General features: G+C 36.3%; 3 protein-coding genes across 5 annotated transcripts; 2 read left to right on the top strand and 1 right to left on the bottom strand.

Annotated features, from left to right (window-relative positions):
- Nucleotides 1-1,267: 1,267 nt before the first annotated feature.
- LOC147868047 (uncharacterized) lies at nucleotides 1,268-5,187 on the top strand. Of its 2 annotated transcripts, none has more exons than XM_087315980.1 (7): nucleotides 1,268-1,524; nucleotides 2,475-2,532; nucleotides 2,614-2,694; nucleotides 2,869-2,907; nucleotides 3,369-3,611; nucleotides 4,456-4,590; nucleotides 4,694-4,877. In XM_087315980.1, exons 1-7 carry the CDS (start codon nucleotides 1,331-1,333, stop codon nucleotides 4,700-4,702), a joined length of 759 nt encoding a protein of 252 aa, XP_087172106.1. In that variant the 5' UTR covers nucleotides 1,268-1,330; the 3' UTR covers nucleotides 4,703-4,877. The 2 variants fall into 2 exon arrangements, with proteins under 2 accessions (XP_087172106.1, XP_087172105.1); XM_087315979.1 differs by having other exon boundaries at nucleotides 1,269-1,524; nucleotides 4,456-4,594; nucleotides 4,694-5,187.
- Nucleotides 5,188-6,599: 1,412 nt separating this feature from the next.
- On the top strand, nucleotides 6,600-9,959 carry LOC147868046 (uncharacterized). Of its 2 annotated transcripts, none has more exons than XM_087315977.1 (5): nucleotides 6,600-6,732; nucleotides 7,116-7,229; nucleotides 7,360-7,889; nucleotides 8,131-8,763; nucleotides 9,103-9,959. In XM_087315977.1, the coding sequence occupies exons 2-5, from the start codon at nucleotides 7,222-7,224 to the stop codon at nucleotides 9,231-9,233; spliced, it is 1,302 nt and encodes a 433-aa protein (XP_087172103.1). In that variant the 5' UTR covers nucleotides 6,600-6,732; nucleotides 7,116-7,221; the 3' UTR covers nucleotides 9,234-9,959. The 2 variants fall into 2 exon arrangements, with proteins under 2 accessions (XP_087172103.1, XP_087172104.1); XM_087315978.1 differs by having other exon boundaries at nucleotides 7,323-7,889.
- Nucleotides 9,960-11,181: 1,222 nt separating this feature from the next.
- LOC147868045 (phytyl ester synthase 1, chloroplastic-like) lies at nucleotides 11,182-19,030 on the bottom strand. Its single transcript, XM_087315974.1, has 14 exons — nucleotides 18,357-19,030; nucleotides 17,999-18,050; nucleotides 17,832-17,887; nucleotides 16,361-16,519; nucleotides 16,018-16,122; nucleotides 15,599-15,705; nucleotides 14,927-15,048; nucleotides 14,458-14,566; nucleotides 14,241-14,371; nucleotides 13,185-13,551; nucleotides 12,603-12,716; nucleotides 12,407-12,492; nucleotides 12,170-12,282; nucleotides 11,182-11,674 (listed from the first exon to the last, which is right to left on the bottom strand). Exons 1-14 carry the CDS (start codon nucleotides 18,979-18,981, stop codon nucleotides 11,481-11,483), a joined length of 2,340 nt encoding a protein of 779 aa, XP_087172100.1. The 5' UTR covers nucleotides 18,982-19,030; the 3' UTR covers nucleotides 11,182-11,480.
- Between the last annotated feature and the right edge of the window lie 1,462 nt (nucleotides 19,031-20,492).

The following is a 20,492-nucleotide window of genomic DNA, read 5'->3' as shown; positions in this document are numbered from 1 at the left end:
CTTCTTTTTTTTGGAAAGGGGTGTGTAAACATTAGGATTTTAGTATAGCATCTTTCTAATATTTTATTGGAAAGGGGAAGGGTATTTTGGAAATATAAAGTTGCCCAACCCTTTCTTTAGAGTTTAAAGTGTAGAGTGTGAAAAGGAAGATAAAAAAGGACCAAGTGTGGAGCCTAGATTCTAGCATGGAGTCGTAGATTCAACGTCGTGCTTCGGTTATTGACATAGACCTGCAACAACAAGAACAATGATTATTGCATTGGAGCGCCCATTACCTTCCTTCCTTGTTCTTCCTTTTCATATGCTCTCCCTTATTTTGGCCTAAGTGTTCATCCCCCTAGCTAGGTCCAAATGTGAACACCATAAGTTTGAATCAAGGACCTATGGACAATTCAAGAGTCCCTAGGCTCGAAATAAGGACATTATAGGGAGAATTTGGGGTCCCTAGGTCCAAACTTAGGACCTAAGGATGGCTTTTCACGTATTTTCCTTGATACGAGAGTCGTCCAAGGGAAGGCCATCGAATTTCCCACTATTTAGAGATGCAAATTCAAATCTTGTTACTCGTCAATTTTCTGTTCCTTCACTTAAATTTTGCTCTAGTGTTCGGAATTCAAAGACAAATTAGTTTATCCTTTCCACTTCTAGGGCCCCTAACAAGGTTTGAACCCTCCACCTCATCATTCAAAAATCTAACTCTTGTTAATTGAGCTATCTTCAATTGTTGGGTTGAGATTATCTCATCATATCTCCATTTTGCCAAGTCTTTGATGATAACCTTAAGCCCCCACACCAAGGTCCATATCCCTAGGATATGCCTCATTAGTTCTGAATCCTTCAAATCGAATATGCTTCATTAGAGCCCTAGTGTGATCTGTCAACTTATCCCCGATCAACATATCATCCACATAGAGGATTACGAGGATTAAACTACCATCATAATAGAATGTAGTGTATATAAACGAGAATCCTTATAAGATGCAATCATTTGTGAGGTAAACAATGTGATTACTTCCATTAATCCAACAAAAATCAACAATAACATAAAACAAATTTGAAGTTGGTGCTTATCTCTTCATTTAATGTATATCCACCTCATTGATGTATACATATTGATATATACAATAATACATACATAATATGTATATGTATAAGCATATATACATACTAGTGTCATATATTCTCTCCCCTCCTCTGCAGCCGTGGATCTACATCTACATGTAAATAATAAGATGGCGTGGATTGGCACGCAATGTATATGTACATATATATATTGAGTAGGCTGCTTGAGAGTCGTGTCATGAAAAACAGAGCTCCATAGCTCTAAGCTATGGCTTCCAAAATTTTCCGAAGCAGCTTCTGGTACTGGGACAGAAAAGTCGATGAAGACGATCGTCCACGTGTGGGTATAGTTGTGGCTATAGGATGGATGCTTAGCACGCAGAGGAATCTCATGGCCTATACTCGTCTCTACAAATCGTGTGGCTGGGATTGTCTTGTTTTGCATCCACACGTTCTCAACCTGTAAGTGTCGATCTCTACTGTCCATTCTCTTGAACTTGGTTTTTCTGCAGATTAGGATATTATTTTTCAGGATGGATTTTTATACCTTAGAAGAAAAACTTGAAAACCCCATTTTTACTGATAGATCTATGGTACTGAATGGGAAGATATTGGTTGGATTTTCTGTCCATCATTTGGTTTTTGTCTAATTTATTTCTGATTCTTTTGATACCCTTATGAATTCATGATGTAAATGTTGAAGGAGCTGAAAATGATAATTGTGAGACATTTTGATCGATGATAATGATGATGCTAATGATTGATGAGGAACTGATGAATAATGATAATCAGACACATTACTAAATGATAGTGATGATGCTAATTGCTAATGGAGGATGAGGAGGGTAATGTTGATGAATGCAAATAATAATGTGAATGAGGATAAGGTCGAGGTTGTTGATGATGATGATGGGGATGGGGATGGGGATGTTGATGTTGAAAGAGGAAGAGAGTTTGACTATGTTGTCAAATGATCAATCACAATAAGAAGATAATTTTCATGTTGATATTAGAAGAGCAGGTGAAGAATAACTATGGTGATCGTGCTGGTGATGATGTGGATGGATAACGAGTCAAAATGAGACAACAATGTTGATGTTGATACTAGAAGAAGAAGAGACGAATAGTGATGCTGATACTGTGAGTGACAGTGCTGAAGTTGGAGGACCCTTGATCATGATTCTTATGTTGATATTCAAGTAGGACGAGTGAAGATGCTGTTGATGAGGATTGGGATGATAGATGTTTCTGCTGATGTGGGATGTGTGTCTGTGTGTGTGTGATGATGGTGGTGGATAAAGCTGGAAAAGAGTGATGTTGATGGGTGATGAAGAAGAAGAAGAAGATGGGTATTGACTTGTTTGATGGTTTATATTATGTCTTGTATTTTGAGATCTATTTTACATTTGCAGATTTTTTACACACTGGGCTACTGACTTAGCCTTGAAAGCTTTGACTGAGCTTGCTAAGGTGAGACTCTTGGAAGTATTCTTGGACTCTTTGGAACTTAAATAACACGTTTGGGTCTTTAGACATGTATTGGTTTGATAGGATCTCGGGCGGCATCCTTGTCCTGTTGTATTAGCAGTATTCTCAGGAGGTCACAAGGCTTGTCTTTATAAGATGATACAGGTTCTCAAAATAACATTCAGTATAGCTTTTTCATTACTTTTTTAAAACTAATAGGTTTCAGCTGGCTTAAGACTACTGGTGTCAGCTGGAAAACAAATACGTTTACTTCTTCACCATAGAACTGTACAAATTATCCAATGTGAATGAATATCTATGGGTTTTTTGTGTGGCAAGATTTTGCTTGGGAAATACCCTCAAGTCAATGTTGATGAGGTAAATATATCCGTCCTTATTAAAACCACAAGTTTATTTGCAGTTATCTTTTTTAATGATAGTGAGATAATTCATTAAACAAGTCGAAATATCAGAAATCATATATTGATGATGGTTTAGAAAATCTAAGAGTTGCCAAATTCTCGGAGTGTACCAATATATTGTTATGAGCATATGCAAACTATGCATTATGAGCCAAATAAAGGCTAAATGAACAAGACTGTGATCATCATAGTTTATTAATAGCAATGGTCTAGATAATACCTACGATTTCAGATATGGAGGGACTAAGGCTAACTAATTTACAGCTGTAGTTACTAGTATAGATATGAACAAGGCTAACTAATCTTAACTTGGCTCCTAATCAATAATTAATGCTTATGCTCATCAAACATAGATTTTGTTATTGCATGTGATGACTCCATTTTTCCTTTTAATTCATTTCTTTATGTTAATAGCAGTGCAAGTTGGAAACAATCAGGAAGTATCTCGCAGGGCTTATCTTTGATTCGAGTCCCATGGATTTTGTTAGTGATATTGGTGCAAAGTTTGTAAGCTACCAAGTACTAGCCTCGGAAAGAGGCAAGCCGATTAGGGCTCTTTTGTATGGAACATATGCAATTGGGAAGGGACTTGATGCGGTGTTTGGAAAGACATTTGAACAACAACGAATAGAACTCTGGCATGCACTTTATTCATTTGTGGTATGTTTCTTAGTAAGTGATCTAATTACATGGGATTAAATGGGTGAAATTATACGGAGGTATTTATTTATTTGGGAAAAAATAGTATAAATAGTCTATAACATATGGAAGAAATGGAGAAAGATTAGTGCAGTTTTTTTGCTAATGTATGATATATTTTAGTTATCGAAATACAAGTCCAAACACATACCATTACCCTGTGGTGGGTCCATAGTTTTCAATAGATCTAATAACATATGAGGTAGGTGATTAATATCAGTGAAACCTTGTATTTATAACATCAAACACTTGGAAGTGAAAGAAAGATATTACGTGGACAATTTTTCCTCCTATTTTCTTTGTATAACCATATTTGCATCTCCAAAGTGAGAATATTTTTAGATTGTAACTTATACATTGGAAGAAACTAGAAATTCGTATATTTCTAGGCAAAATAAGCACACCGCCACCTAGTCACTGTAACAAATTGCTTTCGAATACAGGGAGTAACTGTCCAAATAATTAGATGGGGATTAAAGAGGAAAACACTAATTGTATGATGTCAAGAAGATATTATACCAATGCTACCTGTATATTCCAATGGTGATTATTTTGAGCCTCAAAGCTCAACTTAATCTTAGCTTGACTTTTGAAATATTAAGTTAGAGAAGTTGGTGATTATAGATATAATGGTTGGTTTTGGATTCAACTTGTTAAGAAAACGTCGCAATATCTAATATTCAGAGATTGTAGTTCTTTGTTTGAGGAGTATGTTGATTTCAAGAATATTGTCTGGAATGCAACTACACTTTGTATACGATTTCAGGCAATTGGGATTTCTCATGATTAATGATAACCTATCCAGAGGATTGGACCCATACTTATACTAAGCTCAGAGGATGATGAGCTTGCCCCTGCCCAGACAACACGCATGTTTGCTTCCAATCTTCGGAAACTTGGTGGGAAAGTTTCTTTAGTTGTGTGGAAACAATCAGAGCATGTAGGTATGATGCTTGTCAATATTGGGTGTTTAGTCTTGAATCATATTAATTTGTTTTATCAATTCATTGATATGATGAAATAATGAAATCTTGTTTTCACAGGGCATTTAAGACACCACCCTGAAGAATATGCCATCGAATTAAGAAAAATGCTTGAAAGTGCATCTTCCACATACTTCAAACGATCAGGGAATGCTTTTAAAGACGAGATTAATGTTGATTTTCCTTACCTATCAGAATTTATGATAGCTGAAATAAATCAGATGTCAAAGCTCACACATGATATGAGAAATCTTCCAAACACAAAATCAGTGACACATGATGCTTTTCACCTAGAAAGCAAGCTATAAGCCAACGAAAGGCCATGTTTTGGATCATGATTCATAACCTACATGCTTTCATATTCCTTACTGTATATTCAGTACTTCAACATTAGAAATACATATAGACTTTGCAAATGGACTTGCGCAAGTGTGAAAAAAGGGATTGAGATAAAATGTCTTGTGGAGAAATAATAAGACATCTCTTAAATGTAAAATGGCTAAAAACTGCTTGTAAATGCTAGAAACTCAGAGCATAGGTTCACCTATTTTTTAGATTCCCTCCACTAATTATGAAAGGATTTTCTGCTAAGAACATGGGTAATTACTAATTGATCTTTATTATAAAGTCAGAGCATGTCCTAATTGGTCAAATCAAAATCTTGCATTGAGAGCAGTAGAAGCTAAATTTACAAATCAGTAACTTTGATCATATCACTCGGGTTACAGTAATATATTATCCTTAATTATGATTTATAGGCTAATTAACTGTATTCCATGGATATCCTTTGGAATTGAATGTAATTAGGATCCTCAACTTTGATGTAAGGATGCATTTATGTTTTGAAATTATGATGAATAAAAGCATACAATGTTTTCAATTGCATATGCTGAACAATCCAATTACACGTCAGCAGCTTTGTTAGAAGTTCCTTGAGGTTGTTCCATTGTGTGTGTGATTATCAACGCCTTTATTATATGCAACAGATTTGTGCACAAAGTGCTTCTCATCCTCAATCTCGGGTCAATTGGCATGTTGTGCATCTATGATCCTCCTTGGATGAGCATTGATAGCCACATTACACTCTTTGGGTTATGAGGGCCAAGGAGCATAACTGCCCATCTCATTGTGTGCGAATAATGATGTGAGTTTTTGCAGGTAAAGTAAGGGGTTGATCTTTTCAACCACCATATATTGGTCTTGCTTACATTCATCGAGTGGCCACTAGTCTCATTAAAAGTGCTAAACCTCATATTGGAGGTATTAAGGGAGCCAATTTTGGACAAGAACTGTATTAAATTGTCCATACATAAGAGCAACATGGCTAGATGTGTTTCCAAAATTCATCCACACATACAATTGTCCTCAACTATTTATATTTATTTGAGTGATGAATCTCTTTTATTTTAGTGATGGAGAGTGTGAGAGGGGATAATCCTCCAAATTGCTAGTAAATCGACATGAGAAAATTGCCTTTGTTTTTTTAATAGAGGCATGCGGCCTCTTGTTGAAACCCTTTAGGTGTTCTAAGCTTATCTATGGATTATTGAACGCTTCTTGTTGAAACCCTTCAGGTGTTCCAAGCTTATCTATGGATTATTGAAGGCCTCTTATCAAGTCCCTGCAACAACAACAACAACAACAACAATAAAGTATGTGGACATTGGTTATGGCTCTTTTGTTTTGTCCCCTTCCCCAACCCAAAACAATTGGGTCAAATGGAAACCCTAGGTGTCAAATTGGGTTCGGGAAATACGTGAGTGGGTCGGCAGATTTCCATGACTTTTGTCCCTATGTTTGTCTGAACACGACACAACTATGAACTATGTATGTATGTATGTATGTATGTAAATACAATCAATATGCATGAAAATAACATTACACAGATACGAAGACACACGTATAAAATATAAACAAATACGATACCTACGTATACGTATAAAATACATTCGGACACGTTCCATCTCTCTCTCTCTCTCTCTCTCTCTCTCTCTCTCTCTTCCTCTTCGTGATTTTGATGCTTACAACAAACGAAGAAAAATTTCTCTTCTGCAGCTGCGCATTTCATCGCTTTCTTTCACCATTCCTTTCATATTCTGGTTAGTGTCCAAACGAAAATTGGCTCATTCTCTCTTTTGTTTTTATTTTGCTTACGAATCCAGCATGTAAACTTTCAGTGGAAAACAACCCACTAAACATTTAAGTTTTTGCACAAAAATTTCAATGTGCGTTCTTATCTTAGACTGTGTATGAGTTGAAATACATATCGTGTTTCCTGCCCAGATTTGTATGTGCTAATGAATGAAATCCTCGTTCTATGCATTATCTATGAAACAATCTTTAGTTTCCATCTCAAATCTTATGTAAGAGTGAAAATAAACTTTATTTACCTGCTCAAAACGTCAATTTCTATGCTCGAATTCGATGTAAATAGTGAGAAACAACTCCATTTTTAATTCCAATGTCTTATGCGTTGTCCCAGAATAATGGCCAGCGTTAACATTTGGTATCATGCATAAATTTGGAAAATTTTAGTTGATGGTGGACATTCTTCGGATCATCGACATTTCATCTCAATAGTCAAATATATGTTTAGGTATTACCGTTTTAAAGTCAAGCAATTGAGGCATAGTGTCTGTTTCCATTTCAGTTTGTTAGCAGTTTGTATATGTTCTGTTTCTTATTTCAGGGCTTTAATAACTTATGGAATAACACTATTCCTGCAGTATGAGGTGTCTTTTCTTCCATCCATCTTTTCATCACCATATCTCAAGTAAAATTAGTTCATGGAGACTAGTAGGTTTCAGGGATATGGCCTCTAAATCTGCAACACAACCTATTGATGTCAAGGAAAAGAAATATGTATACAGACACCGATGGCAAACACATGAACATTTGGTATTGATTGAAGCAAAGGAAAAGCAAGAGAAAGAACTTGAACAATTGGGAAAAGAAATTCTTCAAAAAACAAGCAAAGAGAAGTGGCAAGAGATATCAGCGTATTGTCATAACAGTGGGATCAATCGAACTGGACCACAATGCAGAGACAAGTGGAATAAGTTAATGCTTGCCTTTTCAAAGGTCAAGAATTGGGAGAGTTCTAGACCTCCTGGTAAAGAAAGCTTTTGGAAAATGAATTTAGAGGAGAGAAACGCAGAGGGCTTATGTTTTAAATTGGATGAACAAACTTTTGCTGCGTTAGATGGAATGGGTAACTCAACATGTGCTCCAGTAGCCATTCCAAGTGAAAAACAAGGTAAATTGTGACAATATTTCTCAAGCAAAATGCTCCACGTAGCCCCCTACATAATGCATGATATGTTATAGATGCTGCTATATATCCATCTATGCACATTTTTGTTTCCTTTCATCTCTTTTTTGTTGTTTCCTTTCCAAACGGATCTTAAGATATAGAAAGAAACTTCCTTTTTCACATGTTTAGAGTTGTTATTTCGTAAAACGTAACTTTTCTTACTGCCTTTTGTTTTTCCCATCAGAAGCCAAATCTGTACATGATCAAAGTATTACCTTAGGAAAACCTCATCAACATGATCTTCAGGAAAAGGAATCTGAACTTGGGAGTACAGACACATCATCTAATGTTCAACAATGCAGTGATGCCCATATAGGACAACGTGTTTATGAAGATTGTATGGCAAACAAAAATGTTACATCCAATGTCCACCAAAGCTCAGATAAATTTGTTACAAGTAACAGTAAGATTACTCCAGAAGAAGATGAGAGTACAATCGTTGATGCACATATTGGACTCGTTCATGAAGATAATCTGAGAAACAGAGACAACAGTAATATCCACCACATCTCAAATAGAATTGATACAAGAAATTGTCAGATTCATCCAAAAGAAGAACAGACAACCAGTGATGCCCATACAGGACAACCTAAGTGTCCATATGCTCTAATAAACAAAGACGTACCAGCTAATGTCACCCAAATCTCAAGTAGAATTAATACATGTAACGCCCAGATTATTCTAGATGAAAAATCTGATCCATGTAGTAAAAAAATTGATGTTGATGACCAAATTGAATGTAGCTATGCTGGAAGAGATGCCATGGTACAACTCGATCATAGTACGCCTGAGCTTGGAATAAAAGATTGTGATAAAGGTAGATCTTGATGAGTGTGTGTGTGTGCGCGCGCTTTTCAATTCATGTTTCCTATCGGTACTCTGTAATGCTCCTAAGTTTTCATTATTTCACCACCTTTGAACTGTCAACCCCAGAAAGAGCAATTATCTGGTCAACTCATCACCTTTTTCTTTCTATGGGGGCTGAACACCTGAACACTGGTATTTGTGAAATAAATAAACTCAGGGGCATTTGGGGAAATACAAAAATGTCAGCAGTATTTTCGAGTGTTTCCCCATAATTTATTAGGAAGAGGAAGCGTGTTTATTGTTCAATTATCTTTTATCAGCAACTAAAAATAATGCTCTGCTGCTATAGGTCTTGATCATAAAGATATTGCTGCAAGTGGAACAATTCAGCATATTAATGATGTCTTACATGATGACCGTCCACCATTGATTGTTTCCATCATCTCAAAGTGCCTGAATGATTTAAAAGGAACCGAATAACTTTGTAGTGTGAATGCTTACACTATTTGGAGGTGCAGTGTGCCAAGGATTGAAAATTTCTTCTATGCAGAGGATCCTAGGTATAAATAGCTGCTCTTTCACAAATAAAATATAATGCAGGGAGATAGGAGATCAGAATATTATAACACTCTTGAAATTGGCATGCGGTAAATGGCCAAGATATCCAGTTTTCATCGAAGACCTCAATCAGACTCCTGTCAGAAACCAAGAACAGTTCATGCCTTATTAAAGTCCTCCGAGAAAGCTGTTATCAAAGAGATCAGATATTTTGTGTCAAACTTGTTGAACCTTTTCTTTTCTTGTACATACTACAGGCACAAGAGAGAATTACTTGGATCCTTGACTCTGTCCACCACAAGTACTTTCTTATTGGCGATTTTGTTACATGTGTAGTGCAGTAGGTATGTCCTTAATAAACTCTTGTTAAGGAAGAGAGTGAGATTGGGTGGATATGATATGCCATTCTTGATCAATTTCGAAAACGTTGAATGGATGTGCACTAGTATCTGAAACTTATCTGTCACGTTCCTATACGCAGCTATTTTGAATCCTATTTGTACATTCATATGTCTAATTTGAGTGTCATTCAGGCATATCTAACCTAAACAAGTCATCAAGATTATCCTTAACATGGATAGTAGTAGAATCTATGTAATTTCATTTTAAGGATGTGAAGTTTGTATTTGGCTTGCTTTTTTAGTACTATTTTTGGACTGGGTGTTTGGAAATTATGAAGTGATGCTGTTTACTGGAACTACTAATCAGGTAAGCTGGCATAATTACTTTAGACAGTGCATGTTCTTTGATTATTTTGCACATTATTTCTTTGTTTCATTAGAAATTATGTTTTGCCAGATTTTGAAGTGCATTCATGTATATGTATATATAGCGCACATAACAAAGGATGAATCCAATGATCACAAAGCATATTTGCCATGAGTGAGATGACAAAACACATTTACAATTAGAAGTGAATTTTTTTATAAGGATGTAATGTATTTGTCTATACACAAAAGATGGGCACAACAAAGTTGAGATGCTGCCAAGTACCGGTCAAACCCTTGTATCTACTCACATGGATGTAAATCTAGCAATGCTACTTGATATCAAATTAATTCCATCTTTGTGCATATTATCTTGAGAAAAAGGGTTTTTATATCTTGATTTAGAAACCAGCCCAAATGAAACGCTATTAAAGGGAGAGCTTTGTATGGGTTTTCTTATGTCATTATCTATACTAAAGGTCCATGTCCCACCCAACTATGAAAGCAATACAGAAAAGTTTCATTCTGGCTTTTAAACAATGAATATTGTGATGCATAGAACTATTTATATTAGGCATATAATGTCGTGAAATGATGTTAAGGAAACCTTGTTTCCAAATTCAGCATATTACCAACAACCTACGATTTGCTCATTTCGTGTATATATTAATTAAAAAAAACTCATATTTGGAATTGAGAAATGTCTTTGTTTGCATTCCTTCTGATTAATTTCATACTTAAGCAACTCTTACAAATGTGTCAATTCCCACGCTTTAGAGTGTAGAAGTGTGTTTTAAAAATACGATCAATGAATATTCTCACAGTATCACATTCTTCTCAGTATAGGCAGATGCCATTAGTGATGCAACATGGAAGTATTGTATGGTATGCTTGAGATAGACACCGTTTGAGTAGTCCAAAAGTTCCTAGTGTACAATTTTGATTGAGGGCACGTTATTGAAATTTTAAGAATCATTCAGTCACATTTATCCGTGTACCTAATTCTTTTACCATATACTATTTCTTATAAATTCGCATCTCTAGATTGCAATTAGTACAAGGTTTGGGGGTGACGTATAAATTTATTATTTAGATTAATGCATTTATGAAATTCCTTGAGTTTAAATATCACGAGGCAAAATCCAAATCAATTCATGAGAGAGATAATGATGTAATTTTTTTTATATTCCTCAAGAAAATAAAATCATTCTTGGGAAAAAATATATACAGACGCATTGAGTGTTTTACTTCCTTGAAAGAAAGCCAGAAGGTTGGATGCTGAATTCCTGTGCCCCCTTCCCCCCCTCATGACAATGGATCTAAAAGAATTGTAAATAGTATACACTAGCAAAAAAGAAACCAATACCAATATTGAAAGGGGAGGATATGTTACATACATACATGCATCATTACAACAAACTAATTTCCTGGGAACTAATGTAAGGCCGAAGTTCGTTATTAGTTATAATTTAAATGTGGGTGCTTGAGAGTCTCCACCTGCAGTAGACTCATAGAGGAACCTTGGGAGGAAATCTCTGTAAGGATCCTCTTCTCTTTTCTTCAATAAGTACTCCAAGCAATCCTCCACCTCTTTTTTCACATCGTAGTAGACTTCCTCTGCAGCTTCCCTGTTATTTCGAAGGAGATCTTCTTTACCTAGAATAAAACAAAATCCAGTTGCCAAACAAGAATCAATAATCACTCTTTAATCCATTTTGTGAAGACTAAAAATAACCACTAGGTTATGCATTCTCAAGAGGACATCTTGCATCATCAAGTTTTCTTTAATATAGAAAGGCATATAATATGATTATTTATCTCCTAAATATGTGTCAATGGCACAGCTGGAAGTCAATTACTATGAAAACAATGCACTCTCAAAATTGGTCCATTCAGCTTCCCATAAGCGTTAATATAAACTGTGTGATGGTGTGTACTAAAAGTTGTGAGCTCAAACAAATAGGTTTAACAGTGTGTCTACTGTAACCATGATTTGACTCAACACACTAAATTTGGCCTCCGATAGACGTTAATATATTTATTTCGGTGTGTCCTCCAGTGGAGACAACATTTGAAGATATAATCTCTCATTTGATTGCATGTGGCATTTTGTGTAGGAAGGAGAACATAAGGTACAAGATTCATATATACCAGCTGTTCTGAAAGGCTTTCCGAATAGAAAATACATGCGACCAGGTGGCAATTTCGGTGCAAGCAATGGAATGTATAGGTCTTGGTTAGCTACTTCACCAGTCTCTCCGCGCCTATCCAAATGTGAAACACAAAGCATAAAATATTTAACCACTTGATTGAAGGATAACATAAGGTTCACTCTTCCCTTCTTATATATGACCTGCTGTTGAAAGTTTACCACATTAATTTACTTACCGTATTCGAAGAGCGTCAATATTAGCATCCTCAAACATTCGTGAAAGGAAAGGTACTTTTTGAATATCGTCATAATCCATCAACAGCTTCATGAACAAAAAGATCTTAGTTAGGAATCAAATATATGCATGAGTGAGAAAAACGCACAATTTTATATCAATTAATAAATAATATGAGAAATAAAACCTAAACATACCTCAATTACATCATCTTCACCAACGGCACCAAATGGAACAATTGTGACACCATAACGAGCAGCAGCTCGGACAAATTCTGGATGGTTTGGCCAGAATAATTTGTATGCTTCACCCTGGGAGCAGGAGCAGAATAGATGAGGTAAGTAAATCAGCCTTGGGACGGTTTTCTTCTTTCTTCTTTACGCAATTCATTAGCATGCTTAACCTCCTTAGTAACCATTAGTTCTACATTCGCCTTTATTCAAATACTAGAGTCTTTAATGAATGTTTCATGCTTTCATTAATCTTTAACAGTTTAGGAACTAGCCTTCTCTCTAAAAACCAATTGCTTTCATTTTTTTATTTTCACTTCCCACAATGATTTAGACTCTTCTTTCTTGAGTGAAATGAGCCACCAATGAATGCATGCCCAATGCTCTCATCAATATAGCACTAAACAAACTAGCTCTCACCACTAATTTTGATGGTAATAGTTGCAAACATATAGAAATTAAGATGAAAAAAAATAACAAAATCTGGAGAGAATGTGTAGAAGAAGTTAAGATAAAAGAAGAAAAAAAGGAAAAAAAATCCTAACAAACCTTGCGGTGAAGTGCCTCCCGAGCTCCACCAGGATATAGGAGAATAGAGTGCCCACTGGCCAAGGCTTTTATAAAACTTTTGTTTCTTGCAGGTAAAGCCCCAAAGATAATAATATCATCATTGAATCCAGGCTCAGGTAGGTCACCTTCCAGGGCAGGGGAGAATAGAATCGGATGTGCAGCACCACGAACCACCCGATTCTCCTTCAAAAGCTCACTCACAAGTAATGATAACTCTAGCCCCATCAGCATGTGGTATCCGACAAGAAGGACTGGTCTATCATTTGGAACTCCAGATAAACCCTGAACAATCTTCCCACCCTCCATCTTTGATAGAAATACAGGACTCGTCATCCTTCGCAAAAGCCTTCAAATACATAAATAAAAGAAGAAAACGGAAATATTTTAGTTTACAAATAGAGTTCAGAAAAGGATTTGGACAACCAAAAGCTGGTTATTGATCGGTATAAAGGAAAATATAATGGTGTGCATAAGTGTATACACGTTTTGTTTTTCATTGTTTATTTTTCTTCCTCTTGATTTGGCTTTCTTTTTTTCTAAAAGTATTAGAATGTTATTCAAACACAAGAAAGAATATTACCATAACATGAACGAAAAGAGTTACTACATAAATTTCATCAACATTACGTGCATAAGAAGCTCTGTTTCATTCTGTACGTCTACTCAACACTAAATCAATTGAAACATAGTAAAGTTCATTATCTTAACATGAATAGTAAACTCCACTACCTGTTTCGCTAACAAAAATGAAAAGATCCACTCCATCATAAATTGTATCAACATTACATGCATAAAAAACTCTGTTTCATACTCTACATCTATTATAATCCTATTGAAACATAGTAAAGTTCATTAGCATAACATTAATGGGAAACTCCACTACCTGTCGTTAACATAAATGAAAAGAGCCACTACATCATAAATTGCATTGACGGTACAAGCATAAAAAGCTTTGTTTCATTCTCTACATCTATTAGAATCCTATTGAAACATAGTAAAGTTCATTATCATAACATTAACAGGAAACTCCACTACCTGTTTCGTTCGTAGGCCTCACCAAATTCCTTTCTTGTTGGAGCTATGAAATCAGACACAGCATCAAACTTTGATGATCTACGATAAAGCTTAGCTCCACGAATTACAGTTCCCAAATCCATGCTGTCCTCCTGTTTTTATTTCATATATGCAGAAATTTTAGACAAAACCCAACGATTTCATTCATCCAAGAAAACAGAAAAGACAGTACACTGACCAATAATAATGTGTGGCCAGAATCTTTATAATACCGAACAGTGCATTTTTTCAGAATTTTCTTGAGTCGTTTGGCTTCATCACTGCTTGGTAACATTTGATCTTTCCCACTGTCATAAAGAAAAGTAAAGGACGAACAGAGCATGAATACTACGGGGGACATACCATCCATATCCTTGTATAACCAGATTGCAACCCTACTTGGGTATGATTTCTAACAAGATATCTACACTGTTTGCATTTCTTTACACAATCTCCAAATAAGATAATGTCTAGTAAAAAATATTTCGCAAAATCACAATAAATTACGCCAGAACTTATAATTTTGTAAGACCATACTATTCACAGATGATAGATGGCTATGAACACTTTCTAACAATCTTAACAAATGAGAACATTCACCCTTTAACTTCTAGAAGTGAATTGCTAACATAATTAAGTTAAATGTCAAAACTAACATGAAAACCCACCTCACCAACAAGAGTACCTCTGCTTGAACTGCATGAAGCCTAGAATTAGTATACAATGCAGCTGAAGTCAACAGATTTATCTTCCAAAGCAATGCCTCTTTAGGCAGAATATCAGCAAGAACCTGCCATTTGAGAAAGAAAAATATTGAGGGGAACTTAATGCAAAACATAGCAACATAAAGAATTTGCTACATGATATATTGCATTTGAAGGCGGGCTAAAGGATCACAATAATAGATATAGAAGTGCAGTTCACTCCAACTAATTATGAATTTATGGAATGACTTGGTTTTTACTTTTTTTTAAACTGTTTCTCATATCCTATGGCCTTTTTTTCACTTTTTTTTTTCTTTTACACCTCCATATCATCAAAATTTGTCTCTTATGTTTACATTTGATTTGTCTATCTCTTTGTAGGTTACAATTTTTGGAAATCACTATTTTCTTATTCAGAGAGAGAGAAAGCCAATAGGGGGCATAGTTGGAACAATTGCATCTACTGTTCGGGGACCCACACATCGATGTGGCATGTAGTTTAGGAGAAGTGACCTATGGTGTAAATAAGATGCGTGAAAATAAGGCTTTGAACACACAGCCAATGTTGAAACCTATAGCTCTACCGCTGAGACAAGCTCATTACGACAATAATAAATGAGAAAGAGAGAGACAAACTGAAAGTGTCGGCAGTAATCCAACTAGATTGTCACGTAACGCCAGGGCTTTATCTACATCTGAGAGTTTCTTTTCAACAGTTGCACGTGCCATTCGAATTGGATCTCCTACAAAAAAGTAGTAGAACATGGGCGTAATTACCTATATGTTCATATTTCATGTACAGCCTTAGGGTGCTTCTTCATGCTAATGTAGTACCTTCATTTGGAAAAGAAAAAATGTAGTAAAACAGTACAAAATGTTATTCTAAAATATTAGTCATGAAAAACAATTTGATGATGATGCGCAAAACTAGTTTTCTATTTTGCAACAAATCAAGATTCGTTATCTCAACAATGTATGTGCACTCATTATTCAAATTCATGTCCAAACTTTCTATGTACGTGTCATGTGACCCAAGAAGTTTTGAGAAATCATACCCATTGTGAAGCTCAAAAGATATGGAACTGCTTGATAGATTTGATCAGGTAAAAAATCCATAAGCGGCAACAATGGTTGAAGCTGGCTATTCTCGAAGGATGTGGCTGTATCCCAAAAACAAACCATGGTTTCTTTTTTGTCAGAGGTGATTCCAAAAAGTTTATAAATCAGCCTAACTTTTTCTTTAAAACCATATTTGTTTCAGTCTTCAGTAAAATACACCTTAAAGTTTTTGAAGTTATTGAAACGGAAAAACTTTGAAAATTGTTAATCTGAACTTTTGAAGCAATACTAATATACTAATTCTGCATAACTAGAAACAATGAAATAAAATGTATTTACCCGGATTCACCAATACAAGTACAAGGTCCACTTTGGGGTTTCTAGAAGCAACTGCCAATGCAAGAGCTCCACCCAAAGAATCCCCAACCAGATAAATAGGTTTTGATGGTGCTTTGCGGCTTTCCAACAGTACGACGTCTTCAACAATCTTAATCAAGGCTGCAGAAAACATGGCATAAAACGCAATATTTTACAAAGCCTTTCTCTATTTCAAAACTTGTGTTTTCCCCTTACTTGGTACTTAATACCAATGCTTGTATTTCTAAAAACAAGTAAAATTAAAGTCAATATTTTTTATAGCATTACCAGCATGCACATCATTCTCTCTACCTAAATGCAATTTACAAAACACGCATTGGATCCTCCATTTTTCTACGACACATTACTGATGCATCTCCTAAATGTTTTTTTAAAAAATTGATCTATCACATACTGATTCATTTTTTTAGACCATTACAAACCCGTGCACAGGCAATTGGACATTACTTATGCATCTCCTAAAGGTTTTTTTTAAAAAGATCTATCTACATAGGCTTGAATTATAGCAAAAAAAAAACCCTTTGTCCTTTAGCACAGGTGAAATTCCCCAGTAACACGTGTGAATGTAATAGCAATGCCTGGTAATTGGAACCAATCTCGTGCCAGCGTACAGAGAAACCCCACTATGCATTCTAATCCTAGGAACCAACTTCCAATAGTAACTGACACCTACTGAAATCTGTGTGGCTCTGTTTCATTGCTGCACACACGCTTAAATTATAGCAAAAAATCTATTTTTCTTTTAGCACAGCTGAAATTCCCCAGTAATATGTTTGGATGCAATAGCAATGCCTGGTAATGGAACCAATCTCATGCCAGCGTACACAGAAACCCCACTATGCATTCTTCTTGGAACGATCGTACATCCTGTGAGAGCCCTTATTTCCTCCAAAGTATAAAATTGGATACGTTGCAGCAGTTGCTCCAAGTGTCATAATTAACCATTGTCACGCTAGGAAGAAAAAGGGAGGATAATGGCTTGGCCTACTTTGAGCTTGCAGTTTTAACATTCCAATGGAGACATTTCAATGACTTTAATTTTACATGGAATTTAAGCTATGTGGTGAAAACATAAATTTTTATCAGTAATCCCAAGCGTTATGATATGTTTGACTTGATGAATGCTTTTGTGACGGGTAATGTGTTAATGAACATTCCTACCATCCAATGAAAAACGAATTAGAGCCTTTGAATCCTCTTAAGAGGCGTTTCCATTGCATCGCAGAAACAAATATCAGAAAAATATCAAGATGTAATATTAAAGGATTGCCTCATAAGCGAATTAAATTCTAATTCAGCATTTGTTTGCATTACTGTGCTAAATTTGGCCTTTGTGAGCAGTATTATCCATCAGTCTTATTAACACTTGCTAAAATTTGTGTAAATAATAACAGTTTTCATGGATCAAAGTCTAAGGAGATGAACATTAGACCTTCAAAAGGAGTTCGATCAGCAACAGGAATATGCAGACACCGAACTTCAAACATTCTGAAAATCCCAAAAAAAAAAAAAAAATACTCATAACCAGCCTTAACTTTAGTGAGACTCCAGGGAGAGTACAACTTCATTGCATAAACATCACGTTCAGGAAAATCTTACCGTCCAAGGGATTCAAAATGCCCGATTATCCCAAGCCCAGTGCCATCCATACCTGCACACAAAATAAAGCCCATAAGGTTTAGAAAGCAAAATGCAAAATCTGATTTGAGAAGCTAAGAACACCACGAATTTGCATATTCCAGTGGTGAATGTGACGCCATTGTATGAGTACATGTTCGAATGACAAATTTTTGGAAGTGGCGAGCTGACTAGCTAAGCCATTGTATGTACGACATTTTCAAATGGTTCTAGGTTTCGCACTGAAGGGCTGCTTAGTTCGCCCTGTCTTTCATTCTTCCCTGTTTAATGCAAGTAGCGATGCAAAAATAAGCCAAAGGGTTACTTGGTGAAATAATACCGGGAAGGAAGAGAAGAAGTGGTGAGCCGTCAGGCGGTGTTCCGGATTCAAGGGGGCAGAACCATCGAGGTTGAGTAGTGGGCCCGCTGCTGGATATGAGACTTGGGACGCGATCCATGTAATCCTGCACCCCTCTAACTATACTAGGAGAATCTGCCAAAGTTGAAGAACTTGATAATGGCGATGGTGATGGTGGTGATGGCGATGGCGATGGCGATGGTGATGGTGATGGTGATGGTGATGGTGTGGACGATGGTGATGGTAATGAAGTTGAGAGTGGTGATGGTGATGGTGATGATGGTGATGATGCTAATGGCAATGATTCTGATGCTAATGACAAAGATGCTGATGCTGATGCTGATGCCGATGGTGTTGTAGAAGATGGCCTTAGTGATGGTGATGATGAAATGGCAGCACCATTGTTGGGGGATTTGGAGGTATTCTGTCCATCTTCTTTGGAGAGGATGGCAGCGATTCTGGTTGAGAATGATGAGGATTTGGAGAGAGCAGGAGCAGGGGCAGGGGCAGGGACTCTGAAGAGGGAAGGCAGGCGTGGGCGGACCACTATCTGGCGATTAATCACCATGGAGAACCCACCCAATGGCTGGCAATGGAAGGTTTCCATTGAAACACAGACACACACACAGAAGCAGAGAGAGAGAGAGAGAGAGAGAGAGAAACGATGGAGCAATGAGAGGAATCTGAGAGAGAGAGAGCGCGTCTAGAGAGAGAGTGCGTATGGGATGTCATACATACATACGTACATACACAAATACAGGTATACGTATACGTATACGTACATACATACGTATTTCCTTGTGATCTCCTCCTCTCATTCGATTGAATTGTTATATAGTTGTTGGCCATGGCTATATCCTATGGCCATGTGGGTGGACATTTAGCTGGGTGGAGGGTGGACATCTCTCTATCTCTCCTTATAGAACATTCCTTATAAAACATGTTTTTTTTACTAGACCCATTTAGCTTAAAACTCTATTTTTATTTTTATTTTTTACTTTCGATGAATGGGTAAATATCCCATTTTTTGTTGTAAACCAATTGTCTCATGGGCCAATTTTGGCCTTAGAAGACGTTAATATATCTTTTTTTCTTTCTCGATAAATGGGTAAAAACCCCATTTTTTGTTGTGAACCAATTGTCTCATGGGCCAATTTTGTCCTTAGAAGACGTTAATATATCTTTCTTTCTTTCTCGATAAATGGGTAAAAACCCCATTTTTTTTGTAAACCGATTGTCTCATGGGCCAATTTTGGTCTTAGAAGACGTTAATATATCTTTCTTTCTCCCTCTCGTTGTAACCCCACCACACTAGGCCTCTTCTTGATGAGATAGTAATGTGTCTTTCTTTCTCTCAAGATGTCACCATTTCTATCCCTCTCTTGAGATCCCTTTGTCTCTTTGCAAAGGAGACATCACCTCTCTTTTCGCCTCCCTTTGTCGTGGGTGCTCTCCTTCTCCCTCTACTTTATTTAGCTTGCCACCAACGTCTCTCTCTCTCTCTCTCTCTCTCTCTCTCTCTCAAAAGGTACATATAGTATCCATCGCGGAATGGGGAAGTGCCTCTCACTCAAATCGTGTGGTTTTGTATTCATTCATTCTCCCTCTCTCCCTCGATTAATTTTGCATGTGATCCCATGCATCTCCATGGAAATGCTCTCTGTTAGTATTAGGGTATCAAACTTTTTGTAATATGACATGCCATCTTAGTTATTCCGTGGACGTAAAATCTTTGAATGCATGTGCGCGTGCACATTAGAGCACCAACCGCTTCCATAGTCTTCAAGCTTGTCAAAGTGCATCCCTCCAAGGGTGTAATGATTGGTGTGGTTGACATTTTTATGTACGCATCTGCAATTCTCTCCACATAAATATGACTTTATTTCTTTCATCAATTCGTGGTATTGGTTTCTCTTTTTCCAAGGTTTGTTTTGAGCCACGTCCAAGTAGCTTTATGTTCAAAATTTTGGCCATTCTATAAGAATATTTATTGTATGGTGTACTTTCTTGCTTTATAAAGTTAGCATTTTACTCTCTAAAACTTCCACTATATTTCTCAAAACATGGATATCTTTATTAAATGGGAGGATTTTACACACATTACCAATCAACCTCTTT

This window comes from Azolla caroliniana, unplaced genomic scaffold (assembly GCF_043228905.1).
Source record: "Azolla caroliniana isolate FFs.n. ecotype wild unplaced genomic scaffold, voAzoCaro1.0.p SCAF_2, whole genome shotgun sequence".
NCBI lineage: Eukaryota > Viridiplantae > Streptophyta > Polypodiopsida > Salviniales > Salviniaceae > Azolla > Azolla caroliniana.
This window is presented reverse-complemented; position numbering and strand designations above follow the sequence as displayed.